The 17,630-nt window shown below is 38.0% G+C and overlaps 1 protein-coding gene across 1 annotated transcript; it reads right to left on the bottom strand.

Annotated features, from left to right (window-relative positions):
- Positions 1-819: 819 nt before the first annotated feature.
- On the bottom strand, positions 820-17,063 carry LOC109083904 (cationic amino acid transporter 2-like). Its single transcript, XM_042725099.1, has 12 exons — positions 16,925-17,063; positions 15,139-15,509; positions 13,605-13,760; positions 13,332-13,494; positions 13,015-13,151; positions 11,451-11,673; positions 10,787-10,923; positions 10,499-10,601; positions 7,358-7,485; positions 3,151-3,317; positions 2,078-2,186; positions 820-1,668 (listed from the first exon to the last, which is right to left on the bottom strand). Exons 2-12 carry the CDS (start codon positions 15,506-15,508, stop codon positions 1,511-1,513), a joined length of 1,851 nt encoding a protein of 616 aa, XP_042581033.1. The 5' UTR covers position 15,509; positions 16,925-17,063; the 3' UTR covers positions 820-1,510.
- Positions 17,064-17,630: the final 567 nt, after the last annotated feature.

Raw genomic sequence — 17,630 nt, 5'->3', positions numbered from 1 at the left:
GTTTGGCCCTAGAACCAGATTTGAATGTTTTAAGATTATAGTTGCTCTGTATGGTTCTGTATGGACATCCTGTTCACTTACTTATTAAAAAAAGTACAAAACATAAATAAGAGACAGGTATGTAATTCCTGAGCACTGAAGAGCCAAGATTGCTTTTTTCAGAAACCAAAACCTTAACGATTGTCATGACTGCTGTGCCAAACTTTGAAAAATTTAAATTTTTTTGTAAATGATTCCATAAAGAACCTTTAACATCTGAAGAACCTTTCTGTTTCACAAAAGCATTTGTTTTAGCATTTGGCAGGTCATTTTATCGGCAGTCTTGAGCATTAGATCATTTGAGCATTTTTATTGATTGCGAATTCTCTTAGGGGGAAATTCAAATTCAAGATATGTTTTTGTGTGCTGTTGTTGAGATAATTATTGTGCACATGGATTTCACCATGTGGTGCTATTACATTTCCCATGTCCTACATTACCACTTAGGGAAATAAAGGTAGAAACAAAAGTTTTTTCTCTCTCTCTCTCTCATGGATATCATTACACAGAGTGCATCTCATTACCATAATCAATGTTCCCTCATTTCAATTCTGAACTGCAGGAAGGAAAGAGAAAGTATGAGTTTGAAGATGCTTTTATGTCAAAGCACCTGATGTATACATACATTCTCCAGGTGTCAGGTGAGGCATATGATGAAATCCATTTTTCCCTCTGAGTGTAATATTAAATGTATACTCAGTTACATTTTCCACTGTTAAAAGTTTTTATTCTAAAGGAAATGAATAGCACTTGCTACATATTGCAGTACACAACACTGAATGGCATACTGAAAAATAATTTTATTTTAAATATTGTTCAATATGATTTTCAACAGTGAGTACACTCAGATATGATAAATAACAGTCATTACAGAGGCCTGGAAAAAGTTTATATGCTACACAAGACAGGTCATGCCCACAGCAGAACTATAAGAAGAAATTTTTCTTACAGTGTTTACACTTACACAACCTCTTCAAGCTCAACTAGAAAGAAAAAAAATCATAATTTTTATTTTTAAAGATAAAAAATATTGTTATTTTCACAAAGCATAATAATTAACTATAGTGTGGTGTTGTGCAATGATATTTGGTAGCTAAGGCCATTTATATACATTTTTCCATTAAACATTTACATTTTGAACATACCAGTGGTGGCAAAGAAACAGAAATGTTATGGGTTGATGCATAGTAGTACCTGATTTTCTGTGTAATTGTTAGGCTTTATGATTAGTAACAATAACAATAAATATAAAATAAAATAAAAGCTGCTTAATAACTACTGACACTGGGGTGGTACCTTCAAAGGTACTAATTCAAATATATATAACCTTACCCTTATGTTTCATACTTTCCTCAGGTTTTATAATTTGTTACAAATTCATACTTATACTAATTCAAATTTCAGTACACAACAAAAATCATGTTGTAGTTTCTCTGTCTCAGGAACAAGGCACTAGACATCAATGTTGTCTTTAAAACTTGGTTTGTAGTGTTGGTGTAGTAGATCCCATTTTTTTCTTGTCCTCCATTTTAACATCAATTGTCTCAACACTGATGGGATGTTTGGAAGACTGGTTCCGTTTCTTCTGTACACTGAAGTGCACTCCATAACAGAAGTAGATAAGCAAGCCTATGTTTTGTTAAGAAATACAAATATACTTATGATATACAATTTTTGGATAATTCTGAAATGTGCATAAATGTCAAAAGTTTGGATAATAATAATATTGGTAAAACACTCCTGCAAAACATTCATTCATCACACAGGTTGTTTTCATAAATGCAAAAATTGCATATGTTGTGAATTTGGCAATTTAAAATAATACATGGTGTATTTGTCTATTCTTATAACCTTTCCTTTTAGTTTGAAGCCTATTAAATAATATTGTAACAGGTTTGATGACTAAATTGTAATGGAAAAAGTTTGATAAGATTTGTTTTTCAAACCTTCTCCAAACCACATCCTCACGTACTCATCTCCAGACAGTGCTTTTTAACTGTGTATATAGGACTCTATATAAATAGTCATGTTGTCTTACCCACTGCCATCCACACTGCATAGCGAATCCAAGTTTCACTCCCCAGCTGGACCATTAAGTAGACATTGATGAATGTACTGAAAATTGGGAGTAGTGGCAGAAGTGGGACCTACAGAAAAATTTGAAAAGTTTCTGAAGACCAACACAGTCTTGAACAACTGTAATTCTACATTTCAATGTTCTTAAAGGGGTCATGAACTGCCTTTGTTTTGTTTTTTGTTTTTGTTTTATTTTGTACTGTTCTCTGAGGTCCACTTATAATGTTATCAAGATTTTTACACCTTCCTCTGCAGAGGCGGTGCTTGTCCACACCATTACATCTCAGAGTAGAGCATTCCATAAGCTGTCGATTTGGCAGAGTGGCTTCAATGTAAGCTGTTTTTAGACAAACAGGAAAGTTTTGAGTTCTGAAACTTACAGGATATTTTTTTTATTGTACAATGACCTCTTATGTGTTAAAAGATTTAGGGAATTTTGATTTCTCAGTTCATGACCCCTTTAACAACAGTGGTACATAGTACTTAGAAATTATATACTTCAATAGAAAATCCTTAAGTTCAAACTGTATGTAAAGTTTTTAGCCACATAATGGCATGTTAATTGCAATTAAATGAAAATTTGTTATTTTACCAGGTGATGGATAAATTTAAGACAAAATTGCATAGGGTTCATTATTTGGCCCAGTGTTTATTTCATGTTAAATTGATGTAAAGCACATTTCTGCTGTATGCCATGTTAAATATAAAACTGGAAATTATATTGACCTACTGTATTGATGATAATATTCACAAATTTTATGACTGAGTTTAATAACGTTTTTGTTACTGATCAATGATTTTGTCATTTTGGTACTGTGTTGGATTGTCGAATGTAAAATCTGGGCTCCAAAGCAAATCCACTTGAGAACCACTGTTAGAATGCATTACTTATTACTTTATGTAATGTTATACATAAAGAACCACTGTTAGAATGCATTACTTATTACTTTATGTAATGTTATTACTTTATGCATTACTTGTTGCTAAAATGATGTAAAAATGTTTGCTTTTTTTCACCCAGTGAGGACAGCTTACCATAAATGCAGCTTTGGCACCATTCTGCGGCTGTCGCCAAATAATAATGATAGTCATGACAAATGCCACCGAAACCAAAGTGATAATCAAAATTATCCACCACTCCTCAATCAGACCAGCTTGTACACCTTTTGTGATGGTCACGCTCAGGATAACCGCAAACACAACTAGAAATCACATTAAAAGTAAAAATGAAGTGGAGAAGAGAGAGTTAGCATGAAATCATTATAGCATAAATTAATGTTAAATTAATTTGATTGTTGATCTGGAAAGGTTTCATTTTCTTGTCCTGGTATGATATTGGCTATTATTGATATTTATGATAATTTGCTTCTATTTTTTTTACTACGCACATGCTCATATGATCAGGAGTTGCAGTGGCTTTTCATTTGTAGCATAAATTAATGATGCATTCATGTCAAAATGATTCTATTTACAAGTTAGGTGCCACCACGCACGCTCCGGTTACTCACGTAACCTTGGTTCCCTGAGATAAGGGAACGAGCATGGTGTCATCTTTTGATGAATTGTTTGGGGAAACCACTGTTTACTCTGTTACTGAAGCCTGATTTGTTAATGTTTGTGTAGCTGCACAAACCAATGGGGCTCGACCCCGCCAGAGGGGGTGGAGCCAACTGCTATCTAAGGTTGATTTCATCAGAATCAATGACTGAAGCTACAGCAATCGATTCGTGTGCAGCTATAGCACAGCTAGTTACACAACGCTGGTTCCCTTACCTCAGGGAACCGAGGTTTCGTGAGTAACCGCAGCGTTCCCATATTGACAGGTAACTCCCGTTGCGTCGTCTTTTGATGACTTGTATGGGAAACGCATCCAGTAGCGCCATGCTATAAGCAGATGCAGGGCAGGGACATCCACTTTGTATAGAATCTAATAAACGTAGATAGCGATGACCAGCCAGCGGCTGCACAGATCTCCCCAATAGAGATTCCACTGGATCAGGCCCAAGAGTTCCCTCTGTGCACAAAGCAGGAGATGTCGAGTCATCCTGTGAAGGGGACGTGACCTGAGGCCGCCTTGGTGGTTGATGAAGGCCACCACCATCATGTTGTCTGACCGGACCAGGACGTGGTGCTCTTTTAAGGCTGGCAGGAAGGTTTTCAAGGCCAGACAAACATCCATCATTTCGAGGCAGTTTATATGCAGGCGTCGCTCGTGGAACGACTAGGAACTGTATGCCGGGTTGCCCTCGTACATAGCACCCCAGCCTGAGCTGGAGGCATCTGTTGTGACCACCTTCCTTTTGGAGGTCATTCCCAACTGTACGCCTGACTCGGGCCCCGTTTACACGTACATGGAGACATTTCCCTTCATTTGCGCCCTTCGTTTACACGCAAACAGAGAATTCGTCTCTGAAACCGATTCTTTCTAAAAACTCCGGCCAGAGTGGAGATTTAGAAAATCTTCGTTTGCACGTTTATATGTAAACTGAGACAAACGGGTGTTTAGGCAGCCAACGTCACAGTATGCGCCAGAGCTCGCACCTACGTCAAAAGTGCGACCTATATTTACATGTGATCATGGAAGCGTTCAGAGTAGCAGTCACATTTATGTTGGTGCAAACTCTTTTCGTGTGTTTGCATTAGCAAATACAGCTGCTCCATTATGTCGAGGAGCAGAGACGAATGAGTGCTCGGGGTCATCACACGAATGATGATCCTGGCGCCATCCTTGTTCAAAAGAGGAAGAGGAAGTGATTTGTTGCTGTTGTTGCTATTTTCGGGATTCTGATTGGCTTACGTGGGCTTGAGCTTCTCGTTACACCGCCACGTACAGGTTTGGCATGCTCTTGATGGCATATATACACGGGTACGTGTAAATGAACACTTTTCTGAAAACTGACGTGTGCACAATGTTATTTTTGAAACCGGAGAGGTTGAAATGTCCGTTTATGAAAATAGCCGCCCACGTGTAAATGCCACAGCTTTGAGGCAGCGATGGGTTACCTTAACAAATGTGGCCCAGGCACCACACATGGGATGGAACGCGGGCTTTTATCCAGTATTGAAGGGGCTGGGTTGATTTTCAGACCAAGACGCTCTAGGTGGTTGAGCAACAATGACCTGTGAGCGATAAATTGGCGTTCTCAGTCGGCTAGTACTAGCCAGTCGTCGAGGCAGTTTAATATGCGGATTCCCATCTGTCTGTAGGACGGTGTACTGATAGGCCTATTACTGATAGGTTCAGTGAAGCACTTAGTGAAGCTGTCCACAGCAGGGCTAAAGAGTCCCTTGGGATTGACCGCAGAATCGAGAAAGGCCATCTTTTCAGCGTCCCTGATGTCCATCAAGTTTAGCCAAAGGTGGCGGTCCAGCACCACCAGACTAGCCATGGCCTTGCCCACTCCCTGCAACATTGTCTTGGTAGCACGCAGGGCCAGATCTGTTGCCTTATGCAGCTCTTTGAAGGCGCCAGGATTCCGGCCAGACTCGTCCATGTCCCAGGTAAGTTCATCCTTAAATACCTGTAGCACAGACATCGTATGTAGGGCTGAGCTGGCCTGGTCAGCTGCTGCAAAGGCTTTGTTGGCTAGGGCCCACGTCAATCTGCTGGGCTTAGTCGGACACGCAACAGCTTTAAGCCCGTAGCTCCACGGTGGAAGGAGATGAGCAGCTACTGCCTCTTCCAGAGGGGGGAGCTTGCAATACCCCTTGTTTTCAGTGCCGTCAACAGTATTGAGAGCTGTAGCAGTCAAGGGGTTAACTCGCTGAATACGGAGGCCGCCATGTTTTGGTGAGCTCGTCGTGCACTGCAGGCATAAAGGGAGCTGGTCGCTGACGGGAGGAAGGCTGACGGGGGCGGGATCTTCTGTGGCCAACCACTTGAGGCCAAGTTCTTCCTCAGCATGCGTGAGAATGTGGATCAGCTCAGAGTCTATGCTGGGTCATGTAGATTGAGATGGAGTGGGAGTTTCAGGGTCTTCGCCGGAACATGTCCATTTGTCAGAAGCGCAGAAGGAAACCAGGCTGCTTGCATCCGTTGAGGGGCGCTGATCCTCACGTGCAAAGCACACCGGCTATATGAGGCACTGTGGGGAGAGTGAACAGTGTGGGCGCTGGCTGACGCAACATCACTTGAGCCCGGGAAGATGGCTATGCTGTTCCGCTGCTGCTTCCTCTTGGGAGAGAAAGGAGTCGGAAGAACTGAGCAGGAAGGTTTGCCTTCATGAAAAAGGCGATCCGCGGGTGAAGATGGGAGAGGGACATATTCTTGCAGTGAGAACATGAAGCCTCGGTGAGTGCAACCTTTGTGTGTGAAACCCCCAGACAGGTGACACACTCCTCGTGACCATCCTTGACCGAGCTACACTCGCGAAGCGACATTTGAAACAACGCACTTCTTGAAATTTGCTCTTTTCTTCCAGCACCGGATAGCCCCAGGAGAACTCTGTCCTCTGCAGGAGGCCTGATTTGATTGCGAGAGAGCAGGCTGAGCTTCTTGCTTTGGCTTCTTCGCAGAATCAGCAAAGAGATAGTGTCGTCGCTGAAGGAGAAGATTCTGATGAAATGGTGCTCCGGGCCAACTTATATAGTAGTTGGCTCCGCCCCCTCTGGCGGGCTCGAGCACCATTGGTTTGTGCAGGTATACAAACGTTAACAAATCAGGCTTCAGTAACAGAGTAAACAGGGGTTTCCCAATACAAATCGTCAAAAGACAACGCAAAGGGAGTTTCCTTTTGATAGGGAACTAGTTACTTAGGAATTTCTTTAAGCTTTGGAATTTCCATTAATTCTAAGGTATTTTTACAAAGAATTATGGCTGCAACAAATTGCTATTTATCATTAAAATGTAGCATACTGTAAGTATTTATTTTGTGTGCTACTTTTAAGTGCTAATGCTTTTTTGTAGAAACTATTTATTTAGCTGGTTTATGAGAAGTCAAGCTTGTGCGACTAAACTACAGTACATTTCCCATCATTCTCTGTGATTGTGCAAAAATGATAACTAGATACAGCATATGATTTCTAGATACAGCATATATTACATACTAATTTGCATCATTTGCACTTTTTTTTGGTTGCATAGGCCTAAAAAAAAAATTTTCTAAGACCATGCTTTCTTAGATGAGAAAAATAAATACTGTCAGCATGTCCAATTTACGGAAGCATTAGCTACACTTCCACAACATAATCATGCACTTACTCATCAGATGGAAGCATTAAATGATAAAAAATGGAAACTCACTGGTAAGTATGGTTAGCACAGACACAACTTTAGAACTTGTAGCAGTTGCATATTTAGAGGGGCAAAAGGGATTCCATTTCTTCTGAACTTCTAGTTTCTCAGTGATCTCATCTGGCTCTGGTTGGTACCTGTATGGACAAAACTTATTTATTTTAGTGCACTGCTGTCTTTGTGTGTTTGCTCTGAATATTTTTTTGTTTGCTCTGACTAGTGAAAATGTGTGGGGGGAGGGGGCACATACCAGCTTGTGAAACAAATACATTTGACAGAGGAGTATACATATACAGGATATTGACTGACTTAGCTAGAAACAGTTGACAAACATAATCAGAAATCACAGAAACAAATAAGGGCATACTGAGAAACCTGGGGAAACCAATGGAAGGTAGACTGAACCACAACTGGAAAATCACTGATCATAACAGAGCCTGGGAATCAAATGCTCAAGTAGCTGCTGGAGGTGGAGACCAAGCCAGAGCCAGCTCACAGGCACTGAGGACCACTGAGCTGGCAGATTGGAGGAGTAAGGCAGTGCCCAGGGATCAGAAGTCCAAGGTGGAGCCAGTGGGACATAGATCAATGGCAGAGACAAAAAAAAAAAAAAAGGAGACCACTGTGACACTAAAGGGATGGAGGGCCAAGGTACAGCTGAAGGACTGAAATCAGTAGATCAATAGACCATTGCAAGGCTGGAAGGACAAGGGGCCCCAGTAGAAGGACCATAGTGGAGACAAAGGATCGAACAGCCACAGTGGAGCCTAAGGGTAGGAAGTGTTAAGATGCCACAAACTCTAAAGAACACAGTGGATCAGGAGACTGTGATTGTGCCAATGGAGCCGGAGGACTGAGGAGCTAGTGAGGAGTAGTCAGAGGAGCCAATGATGACCATGGCATAGTTAGAGGAGCATGACCAGTGGCCCTGGACATAAACCAGAGAGGCTATGATGCAGGGCAGAAACAAAGGAGGAAGGGCCAGGGACCTGGACAGAACCAGAGAGACTGTCATGCTGGGTGGAACCAGTGAAGGGGAAAAGACTAGGGACCTGGACAGAACCAGAGAGTGTGTAGAGCTGGACAGGACCAGCAGAGAAGAAATGTCTAAGGCTCCAGATGGAATCAAAGAGACCAACAAGCTAAATAGGACCAGTGGAGGAGGAAGGGCTTCAGGGGTTCAGACTTAAATCCAGTATGACCAGGTAAATAAGCTCTGGCTTCTGGATGGCAGGTACTGGCTCCAGGACAAACCGAACTTGGGCACTCGAAGATGAACCAAGCAGCAGGTACTGGCTCTCGGATGAACTAAGCAGCAGGCACTGCTTCCAGGACAAACTGAATGGCAGGATAGAATGGGCCTTTGACTGTGGGTACATGATCGTCATTGGTGTATGCTCAGGGTCTGTGGCAGGTGTGATGAGGCTCTGGGGGGCCACAGAGAGATTGTGTTCCTTTCATCCCTTTTCCCCCCACAGTGAAATGCTTAACTGGAGGGCCAAATCTGACAATAAGCACAGCGATTCTGAAAGACCACCAATGGACAGCCATGGTTTAAGGGGTTTATTATAAAAAATATATATATATATATATAAATGCACTTTATTAAACAAACAAAATGAAGATAATCTAAATAAAGTAGTCCAAGGGAAAACCACGTAAGGAAGCAAGTAAACACAGAACACAGGAGGAAAGGAACAAAATAAGCTTGAATGAAACTTAAGTCCTTGACCCAAATCAGATGTGACAAATTATTGATTACTGCTGAGGAATAACTGCTAAAAACTTCTAAAATAATAATGTCATCATCTCTGACTCGAAAATGTGAACTTGAGTAAAAAATAATTGTTGGTTGTTATTAGCATCCCTTCTGTAATGTCATTTATTTGGACATTACGCAAGTTCACATAATTGCACTGTAGTAATGACAAAGAATACCCCCCCCCCCCAAAAAAAAAACAAAAAAACAAAATCAGTTGAACAAGAGATAACATTTGAATAAACAATCATTAAATCTACAATACTATTCATGGATTATTCTTTATATTATAAATAGACATGTGCCAGTATTTGGTAATGCCATATATCATGGTAATGAATATGCTCGATATTGTTATCGTGGGCACTTCTAAATACCGTGAATAATTATATATTACAAATTATTCAGAATTTGGAATGCATTTCAAGAATACTTTTCCCATCAACTGGTCAAAATGCACAACATCACTGTATGCAGCTTGAAAGACATGTGCGCTCTGATGTAAACAAGCATGTCTGAGAAGCACATGGGGGAACACGTGAGAGACGCGCTGAATGAAAGCACATTCACTCTCTGACAGCAGATGGCGCTACACTGCAGAAAATGCAGCCTGGAAACCCCATAAATAAAGCAGCTGCTACTTTCTAAAACATATTTAAATAGATTTAAATAGCCATTCAGATTTGTGTATTCACTATGGTGTTCATCACAGTGCCAAATACTTAAATATTTAGACTTAATAGTCTATTTAATTTCAAACTTTTTTTTACATTTTAATCTGGACTACAACATGCCCTATATATTGTTTGAAAGTGTTTTGATTTATTGTTCGTTCACATTTTACATTAGGGCTTCATTAGTTAACATTAGTTAATTCATTAGTAAACAAACTGTCGATGAAAAATTCTTCTAAACATTCATTAATCTTAGGTATTCCAATATTTAATAACACGTTGTTAAAATCGAAAGTTGCAACTGTGTTAGTTAATGAGCTAACATGAACCAAGACTTGTATTTTTTAACAAAAATTAATAACTTCTGTAGCAAATGTATCTATTGCTCATTGTGAATGTTAATGCATTAACTAAGGTTAACTAATGAGGTCTTATTGTAAAGTGGTACCTATTGGTCATTATAGTTCTTTTGCACTTTAATCTGTGTAAAAGTTTATATATTTTTCTGTATTGCTTTATTGTATTTATATGTTCAGTTATTTCTGTTATAAGAAAAAAGTTATTAAATCTGTTATACTGTATTATGATCACTTTTTTTAAACTAAATTTCAATACCGTGGTAATACCCTATACCGTGATAAAAGCATTAGCAATTAATCACAACATGAAAATTTGATACCGGCATATCCCTAATTATAAATTGTGTTTGAAGCTTACCGAAGAATTAAGATGCAGATGGCTACGAGGGTGTAGGCAAAGAGTGTTCCAATAGACATCATGTCTACTAGAGCCTTCAGGTCAAACACCAAGGCCATTATTGCTAAAAAAAAAAAAAAAAAAAACACAGAAATAGGTCACTAACAGAATAACAGAGCCAAAAATTAAATGAAGACAAGAGGCTGGTGTGGTAATTATGATCTGATTTGATGTTACCTAGGGTATGTCATGTAGATTAGTTACTACTATCATGGTGTAACACTGGCATGTGTTCTCAAAGGGAATTACCTGCTATTATTCCAGAAGAAAGTGTTGCGATGACAGGGCTCTGTCTGGAACTCATTTTACTCAATGGTTTAAATAGCAGTCCATCTCTGGCCATAGCAAACAGCACACGGGGCATAGGAAACATGGCCCCTAGCAGACTGTGGAGTAGTAAACAAATTGCATTACAATATTGTTTCATTAGTTTAACCTTGTAATTTATTTTACTATTTTGCACTTGAGCAAATTACTTGCTATTTTCTCATAGTTGCTCTTTTTATTGTGTACAGTTAACTACAGTAAGTTAAAAACTTATCTCCCATAGAGAACCTGGATGTACTGGTGGTTTAGTAGACTAAAGAACCAAACAATAAAACAGACTGTTAATGATAAAAAGGACTGTTTTGACTATATCCACTGACATATGTTAAATAATTAACTTCTGTTCTGATATATCCTGCATCAACATCAATCCTTGACAACTGCGTTTGACAATAGAGTCCTGCATTATGTACACTACATTTGATTTTATGATGCTGATTTCACCGAACTAATGAACAGCTTTCCTTTTTAGTTTATGAGCATCTTCTCTAGTATTCTCTTACTGATCACGCAACACCGCTTTTTATAGACCTAACAGTATGAGTCTGGCGTAGTAAGTGCCTTATGGGTCTACGTATTGCATCACCTTGTGGAGAGAGCACACAATGATCCAACAGCCACAGCATACTTTGCAGGATCCCAGCCCACATAGGAGAAGGCTACAGGTAAGGGACTCTGAACACTTAGTTGGTAGTAGGGCATCATGAGGGTGAGAGCAGCCGATACGCCAAAATAAGCCAAGAAACAGATGAGAAGAGAAGCCACAATTCCTATAGGGATAGACTTCTGAGGGTTTTTGACCTCCTCACCTAGATAAAGGAGATAGAGATTTAAAAAAATAAAAAAAAGATAAAACATGCACACACACACACACACACACACACACACACACACACAGACTGTAAAAATATTGAAAAAAGTACTTTAAAAGTACTATGTTCCAAGACTTCTGAAGCTTGTTGTAACTATCCAACACAGATGACTTTTGATCTAAATAGTCCTTTATCCACTAACAGAAATATCCTGGATCATCTCTAGGAGGACATGCACGCAATGATAACTGACCAGGAACTGAACTAAATGGGCATACAGTAAATACACAGGACCTAATGAATAAATTAACAAGAACCTGTGGAAACAAAGAGGTCCATACTAGGAAACTAGCCCTGCGTCACAAAGTTCATACTCTCCATCCTAAATAGTATGCAAGATTAGAATAATTGTGTCCCAAAGCATAGTATGTTGAAAAGAGTATGCCAAAAGTCCCCGGATGGTCTATTAGTTCAAGTAGTTTTTTGAAGTGTGGATCTATTCATACTCTATGGCTAACATTTCCCACAATGCATTGCACTTTGGCGAAGGATTTGGTTCAGAACTACAAACATGAATTTAAAAAGTGTTAAAAAACTACAAACATGGTGTGACCGTCGGATGGTCTGAGTTACTAATAATCAACATTTAACCTAGTAAAAAATATTTGTTTAATGATATCTGTGTTATACTTCATCTGCAACAACAATATGAACTTTAATAAACATCTGTTCGGCAACTAACTTTTAAATGAATCATTATGCAGAAAATATGAGGAGAGTTCTCCACATGAAAGACTCACGGCTGGCAGATCAGCCTGCTACTTTTCTTTCCAATACGGTAGAATGTTAAATTAAATGAAATGTGGAGGATGTTAACTGTGACAAGATGATTGACAGGCCAGTTTACAGTGACTGGTTGTGTGTAACAGGTGTGACAAAGCATATGTTAAATATGCAATTGTATTACGCGATAGTATGTCCCAAAGCTTGCCTACACTTCTACTACATACTCAAAAAATGTTTACTTTTTCTTCACCAAAAAAGTAGGCCTATACTTTAAGGTTAGTATAAGTAGGCACATTGGGACGCAGCATAGGTCAGCTGAGATGGTGTTTACAATGACATTTTAGGGGTCTGAAACAAAAAGGGGTTCAAAGTGCACATTTTTGAAAACAATATGGTTGTGGTCTCTGTGTAAACTACAAAAACACAATTTTGTTAAAACAGTGACGTCATTTGCATGTGAATTACGTGTTCAGTCTACAGAAATGTGTATGAGTGCAGGTGCCTAGTGTTTCTTTACTTTTCATTTCATTTAATTAGATTTTGTTGAAGTACCTGTGGTTGCAATGCAGTCAAATCCCACAAAGGCATAAAAACAGGTAGCGGCTCCAGCAAAAGTTCCCTCAAAACCAAAGGGAAAGAATCCTCCAGTTCCAAAACTGGATACAGTTTCATTTGCGGTTGAGAGATTTCTAAACAAAAATAGCAATGTTAAAAAAAATATTTCAGTGTATTGTGGTAATTTAAAAAAGTAATTCAAATGTGTGTTAAACAGTTTCTCAATTTCCTAGTTTATTTTTAAAGCTGTTGAACTTAACGCAAACTCTTTACCATTACCACAAATGCTCTGGAAATGTCATAATGCAACATACGCAGTTATTGTGTAGTTCCAAATGTCCTCCTCTGTTATCTGCCAGTTTTCAATGTCACCCTTGATGAATCCAGCAATGATGACAAAAACCAGAATTACTATATTTATAGCTGTGAAGATCTTATTGACAATGGCAGACTCCTTCACCCCAAATGCAAGGATACCTAAAAATGTAAACAATCAACATAAATCTAACTCATGTTGATTCAAATGACTGTATCTTAACATAACTCATTTATTGACACTACAAAAATTTACTGTAAATCTTACTTGCCTGCCAAAACCAGAATAAGGCCAGCAGCAAAGAAGTCTGGATAGGGAGCGAGGCCAGGTAAATCCATTGGTATGTTTTCACGCAAATAATTGGCAATCTTATTTCCAATCAAGTCATCGAAAGTACCACTCCATGCTCTTGCCACACTGGATGTACCTGTCATCAAAAGTCATTCAGATCAAGCAATTCTGTTATACAAACTGATAGTGTCTCTCAAACATTAGATAAGCAGGTTTATAGGGCATATAATTATAGGCATAATTTAGTGAGTCATGTAATAAATATATCTTGAAAGATTAACAACACTGATTAAAATGATTGGAGAATGTTAAATAGTTTATGGAAAATCTTATTTGAGCTGAGCTGCGTTTGCTAAAGGCACTGCGAGTTCATGGTTTTATAGACTAAAGCTAAACTATGTAACTTTTTGCCCTCTAGCGGTTAAAAACTAGAACATTGTTTTGGTTGTGCTCCGGCTCTGCTCCTCTATGCGGATGAATGTGATTCGAGGAAATGTTATACAGAAGTATAGGGAGGAAGGATACATAAATATCGCGTATTTTTCTTTTCTTTCTTTGTTATTTCAACCTAATGATCTGTGGTATATATATTGAGAGAGTGTGTGTGTAGCAAGTACTATATTATTACATTATATTTATTATTAAAGGGACAGTTTGCAGAAATATATAAATTTTGTCTTAATACACATGCATTTGCATCCCTTTTTATTTTCTATCTGCTGTGAAATGCAAAAGGAGATATTTGGCAGAATATACTGCTCCTCTCAGTTGACCCTTTGCACAAACTTTGATTAACAGCTGATCTGACCAATCATAATGCAGAATCTGCCCTTTTTGTCGAGTGTAGATTAGATTAACGTCGGTGGACTTGAACTTGAAAAATAGTGTGCAATGACGTCTCTCCACAGTTGAAACGAAACCTTCTGATGTTCATTCATGTTTATTTCATGCTATAACTAGTAAACAGGCGCTACAGCGATCTGTCATGAGACATTTATGATTTCTGAACATTTATTGTTTGAATTTCTTAAAAAAAAAAAAAAAAAAAAAAATTGGAAGACTGAGACTTTGTTTCATACAAAAATTAACCTACTCTGCCTTGTTTGTCGTAATGTTGTCAGTTTTCTCTTTGCTCCGTGGTGTATTTTTCACTGCGTGAGAACATGATGCATGACATGAGAGTGCCATGGTTTGTCAGACATATCAACAGTTATGAAGGGGGGATGGGTCTTTAAGAAGTGTCAATTCAGAAATTTATGCTTCCAGTCTTTAAAAAGTCCTTTTAACAGTTTAAATCACCATTTTGTTTGGAATGGAAGAATTAAATTCAAGGAAGTCTTGAATGGCATGAGAGTGAGAAAAGTGGAGGCACAATTTTCATTTTTGGCTAAATTCTAGGTTTCTAGGTCTAGGTAATGGGTGTTGTCAATATTAATGAACAACAACAGCCAGCTCAAATAAAGCATACTGTTAGAATGGACTGTTACTGCTGAGCATAAAATGTTTGTTCTTGCCTATAATGTATGACAAGAGTAAGTTCCAGCCGGTGATGAAGGCCCACACCTCTCCGACAGTGACGTAGCTGTACAGGTAGGCAGAGCCAGTCTTGGGCACTCGGGCGCCAAACTCTGCATAACACAAGCCCGCAAACACAGATGCCACTGCTGCAATGAAGAATGACACAATGATGCTGGGACCAGCTACTGTTCTGGCAACCTCCCCAGAAAGGACATAGACCCCAGCACCAAGTGTAGCTCCCACCCCAAGGGCCACTAAGTCGAGTGTGGTTAAACAACGCTTGAAGTTGGACTCTTCACCATCAGGCTCCAGTGGCTTTAGCCTTGATAGGCTCTTCAAAAAGGACAGCACCTTGTCACAGAACATCCTGAAACAAATATTATAGGTGATTATGTAATATTTCATATAAGTCTATCATATGTTAATAATAGATATATTCAAGAGAAACATTTCTCATCCTGTGCATTCTGTAATTAAACAGTTCCACTTCAAACATTTGCTTTTCATTATTTTTTACAGTGTAAGTCTTTGTTATTCATGCATTTAAACCCATTTGGTCATTTTTATCAGTTATGTTTTTTTAAGTCCGCTAATTAGTAATTACCCAGTGTTTGAAATGTGTTATGTCAATAAACATGCTTTGCCTTAATTATTCAGTGTGCAGTTGTGAAAGACATGTACACAGTGCTTCCGTGATCAGGAGATAATAATAATACTTTTTATTTGTTTACAACCTTTCGTATATAAAATGCAGCTCAAAGTACTTTATAGATCAGCAATTATTTATAAGGAAATCATAAAAACCATAAAAAAACAAAACCACAGCTATGGCACTAAAAAAGAGGAAATGGGGGAGGGGGGAAATCATAACCAAAGGGATGTAAAATATATAAAACATTTGCTCTTCATCGTTTTTTTACAATGTACATCTTTTTAATTTATATATTGTCTTTCTTTATTATTCATTCTTTTAAATCCATGTTAAGTTAACTTTCAACCATTCTTTTTCCTCAGTCCCTTTTAATTTTTAAATGTTTAAAAATAATATGCGTATTTAAAGCACTCAAAATTACACACTTTGTATGAAATATGTTTCATGCAAATAAGTTAGCAGAGGGTAAGAAGAACTACCTATCATACATAAAATGCAGCTCAAAAAAGTACTTTATACATCAGATCATAAACTATTTAGAAAAAGGCATAAACCAAAAAATTAAATAAAAAAAATAAAAACAGGAATGGAAAAAAGTGAAAAAAATAAATAAATAAATGGAAAGGAGTTGAGCAAGAAAAAAAATACAATGAAAAAAAAAAGATTTATGTAATAAAAAGATAAAGAACAAAGATTTGATATGCTTAGAGCTTGTATAATTTCATTTAGTTGAACAGTTTGGGGCATAATGGCTACAAACAGCTGTTCTTTTATAGTTTACATCCGTTAATTTTACCTGTAATTTTATTCAACATGTTTTTTTTTCTACACTTGATAGAATACATTTATGCCCAGTCCACTAAAATGTTCAAAAGTCTTATCTCCACCATTTCCTTATATGCACAGACTATCTAGCACACATGTTATCTTGCTTTTATGATGTTCTCTTGAACAGACTAATGTATGTGCTACCTAATGGGAATCAACTTTTTTTTTTTATTAAAATCTAAGGGGTCTTGTGAAGCATAAAATACTAAACAAACCCTTGCCAAATATTCAAATCGAAGCATCTTTATCTCGTCACATTAATCGCAATATCTTTTCAGTATACTAGTGATTAAGTATCTTACCTGTCTGCTCAGAATCCAGGCGTGTGAGAAGGTGTGACTATGGTGTGAGAGCTGTGGTCCAAGAGTTCCTGAGCACAGTCTATATTAGAGGGCCCCTCCTGTAAACTCTCACGTGTCCAAAACGCCCATGTGTAATTTTTGACAGACTCTGCTAAATTTAGAAGAAATGTGTGATTTCTGGAGAAGAGATAGGCACTCATAAAAAAAAAATTTCTTAATAAAAACATAAAAAAAGACTATCGTGAAGAGGTTATGATTTAAAAAGCTGTAAAATAAAAAAATATTAGCAATTAATATTTAAAACAATAGTCATGATATTGTTGAATGTTCACCCCATGCAGAATCAACAAGGTGCTTACTTAACATTTTCAGTAATTCTTTGTAATGCCAAAAGGTTATTGCTTCCAAAAAAAAAAAAAAAAAAAAAAGAACACCTACAGGTAAAAGACAAACATCAGCAAATAGCAGAAAATGACGACCTAATGTTTGTCCTCCTCATCTCCTAACATCCCAAAGAGCAATTTCATTCATGATTAAAGACTAAAAAAAAGCATTCCATAGTGCCCATTAATATTTAATCTTAAAGACTAATAGAGACTAAAGACTGAAAAGTAATTCCATACTGAAAATGAATTTGCAGCAACTAAGAATTGTTTATAGAACATTCTGTAAATTAACCATATTAGTCTACATTATTTCGAAACAT

The sequence above is a fragment of the Cyprinus carpio genome, chromosome B5 (assembly GCF_018340385.1).
Source record: "Cyprinus carpio isolate SPL01 chromosome B5, ASM1834038v1, whole genome shotgun sequence".
In the NCBI taxonomy this organism is placed as follows: Eukaryota; Metazoa; Chordata; class Actinopteri; order Cypriniformes; family Cyprinidae; genus Cyprinus; species Cyprinus carpio.
Note: the sequence above shows the minus strand (reverse complement) of the source record. Positions and strands in the feature narration are given on the sequence as shown.

Coding starts and splice junctions, on each gene's coding strand:
- LOC109083904 (XM_042725099.1), bottom strand. CDS start 15,508: ATGTTCTGTGACAAGGTGCTGTCCTTTTTGAAGAGCCTATCAAGGCTA. Junction 13,152..13,331: donor TGGAACTACACAATAACTGC/GTATGTTGCATT, acceptor ATTTTTGTTTAG/AAATCTCTCAACCGCAAATG. Junction 3,318..7,357: donor TGTGCTAACCATACTTACCA/GTGAGTTTCCAT, acceptor TGTGATTTCTAG/TTGTGTTTGCGGTTATCCTG.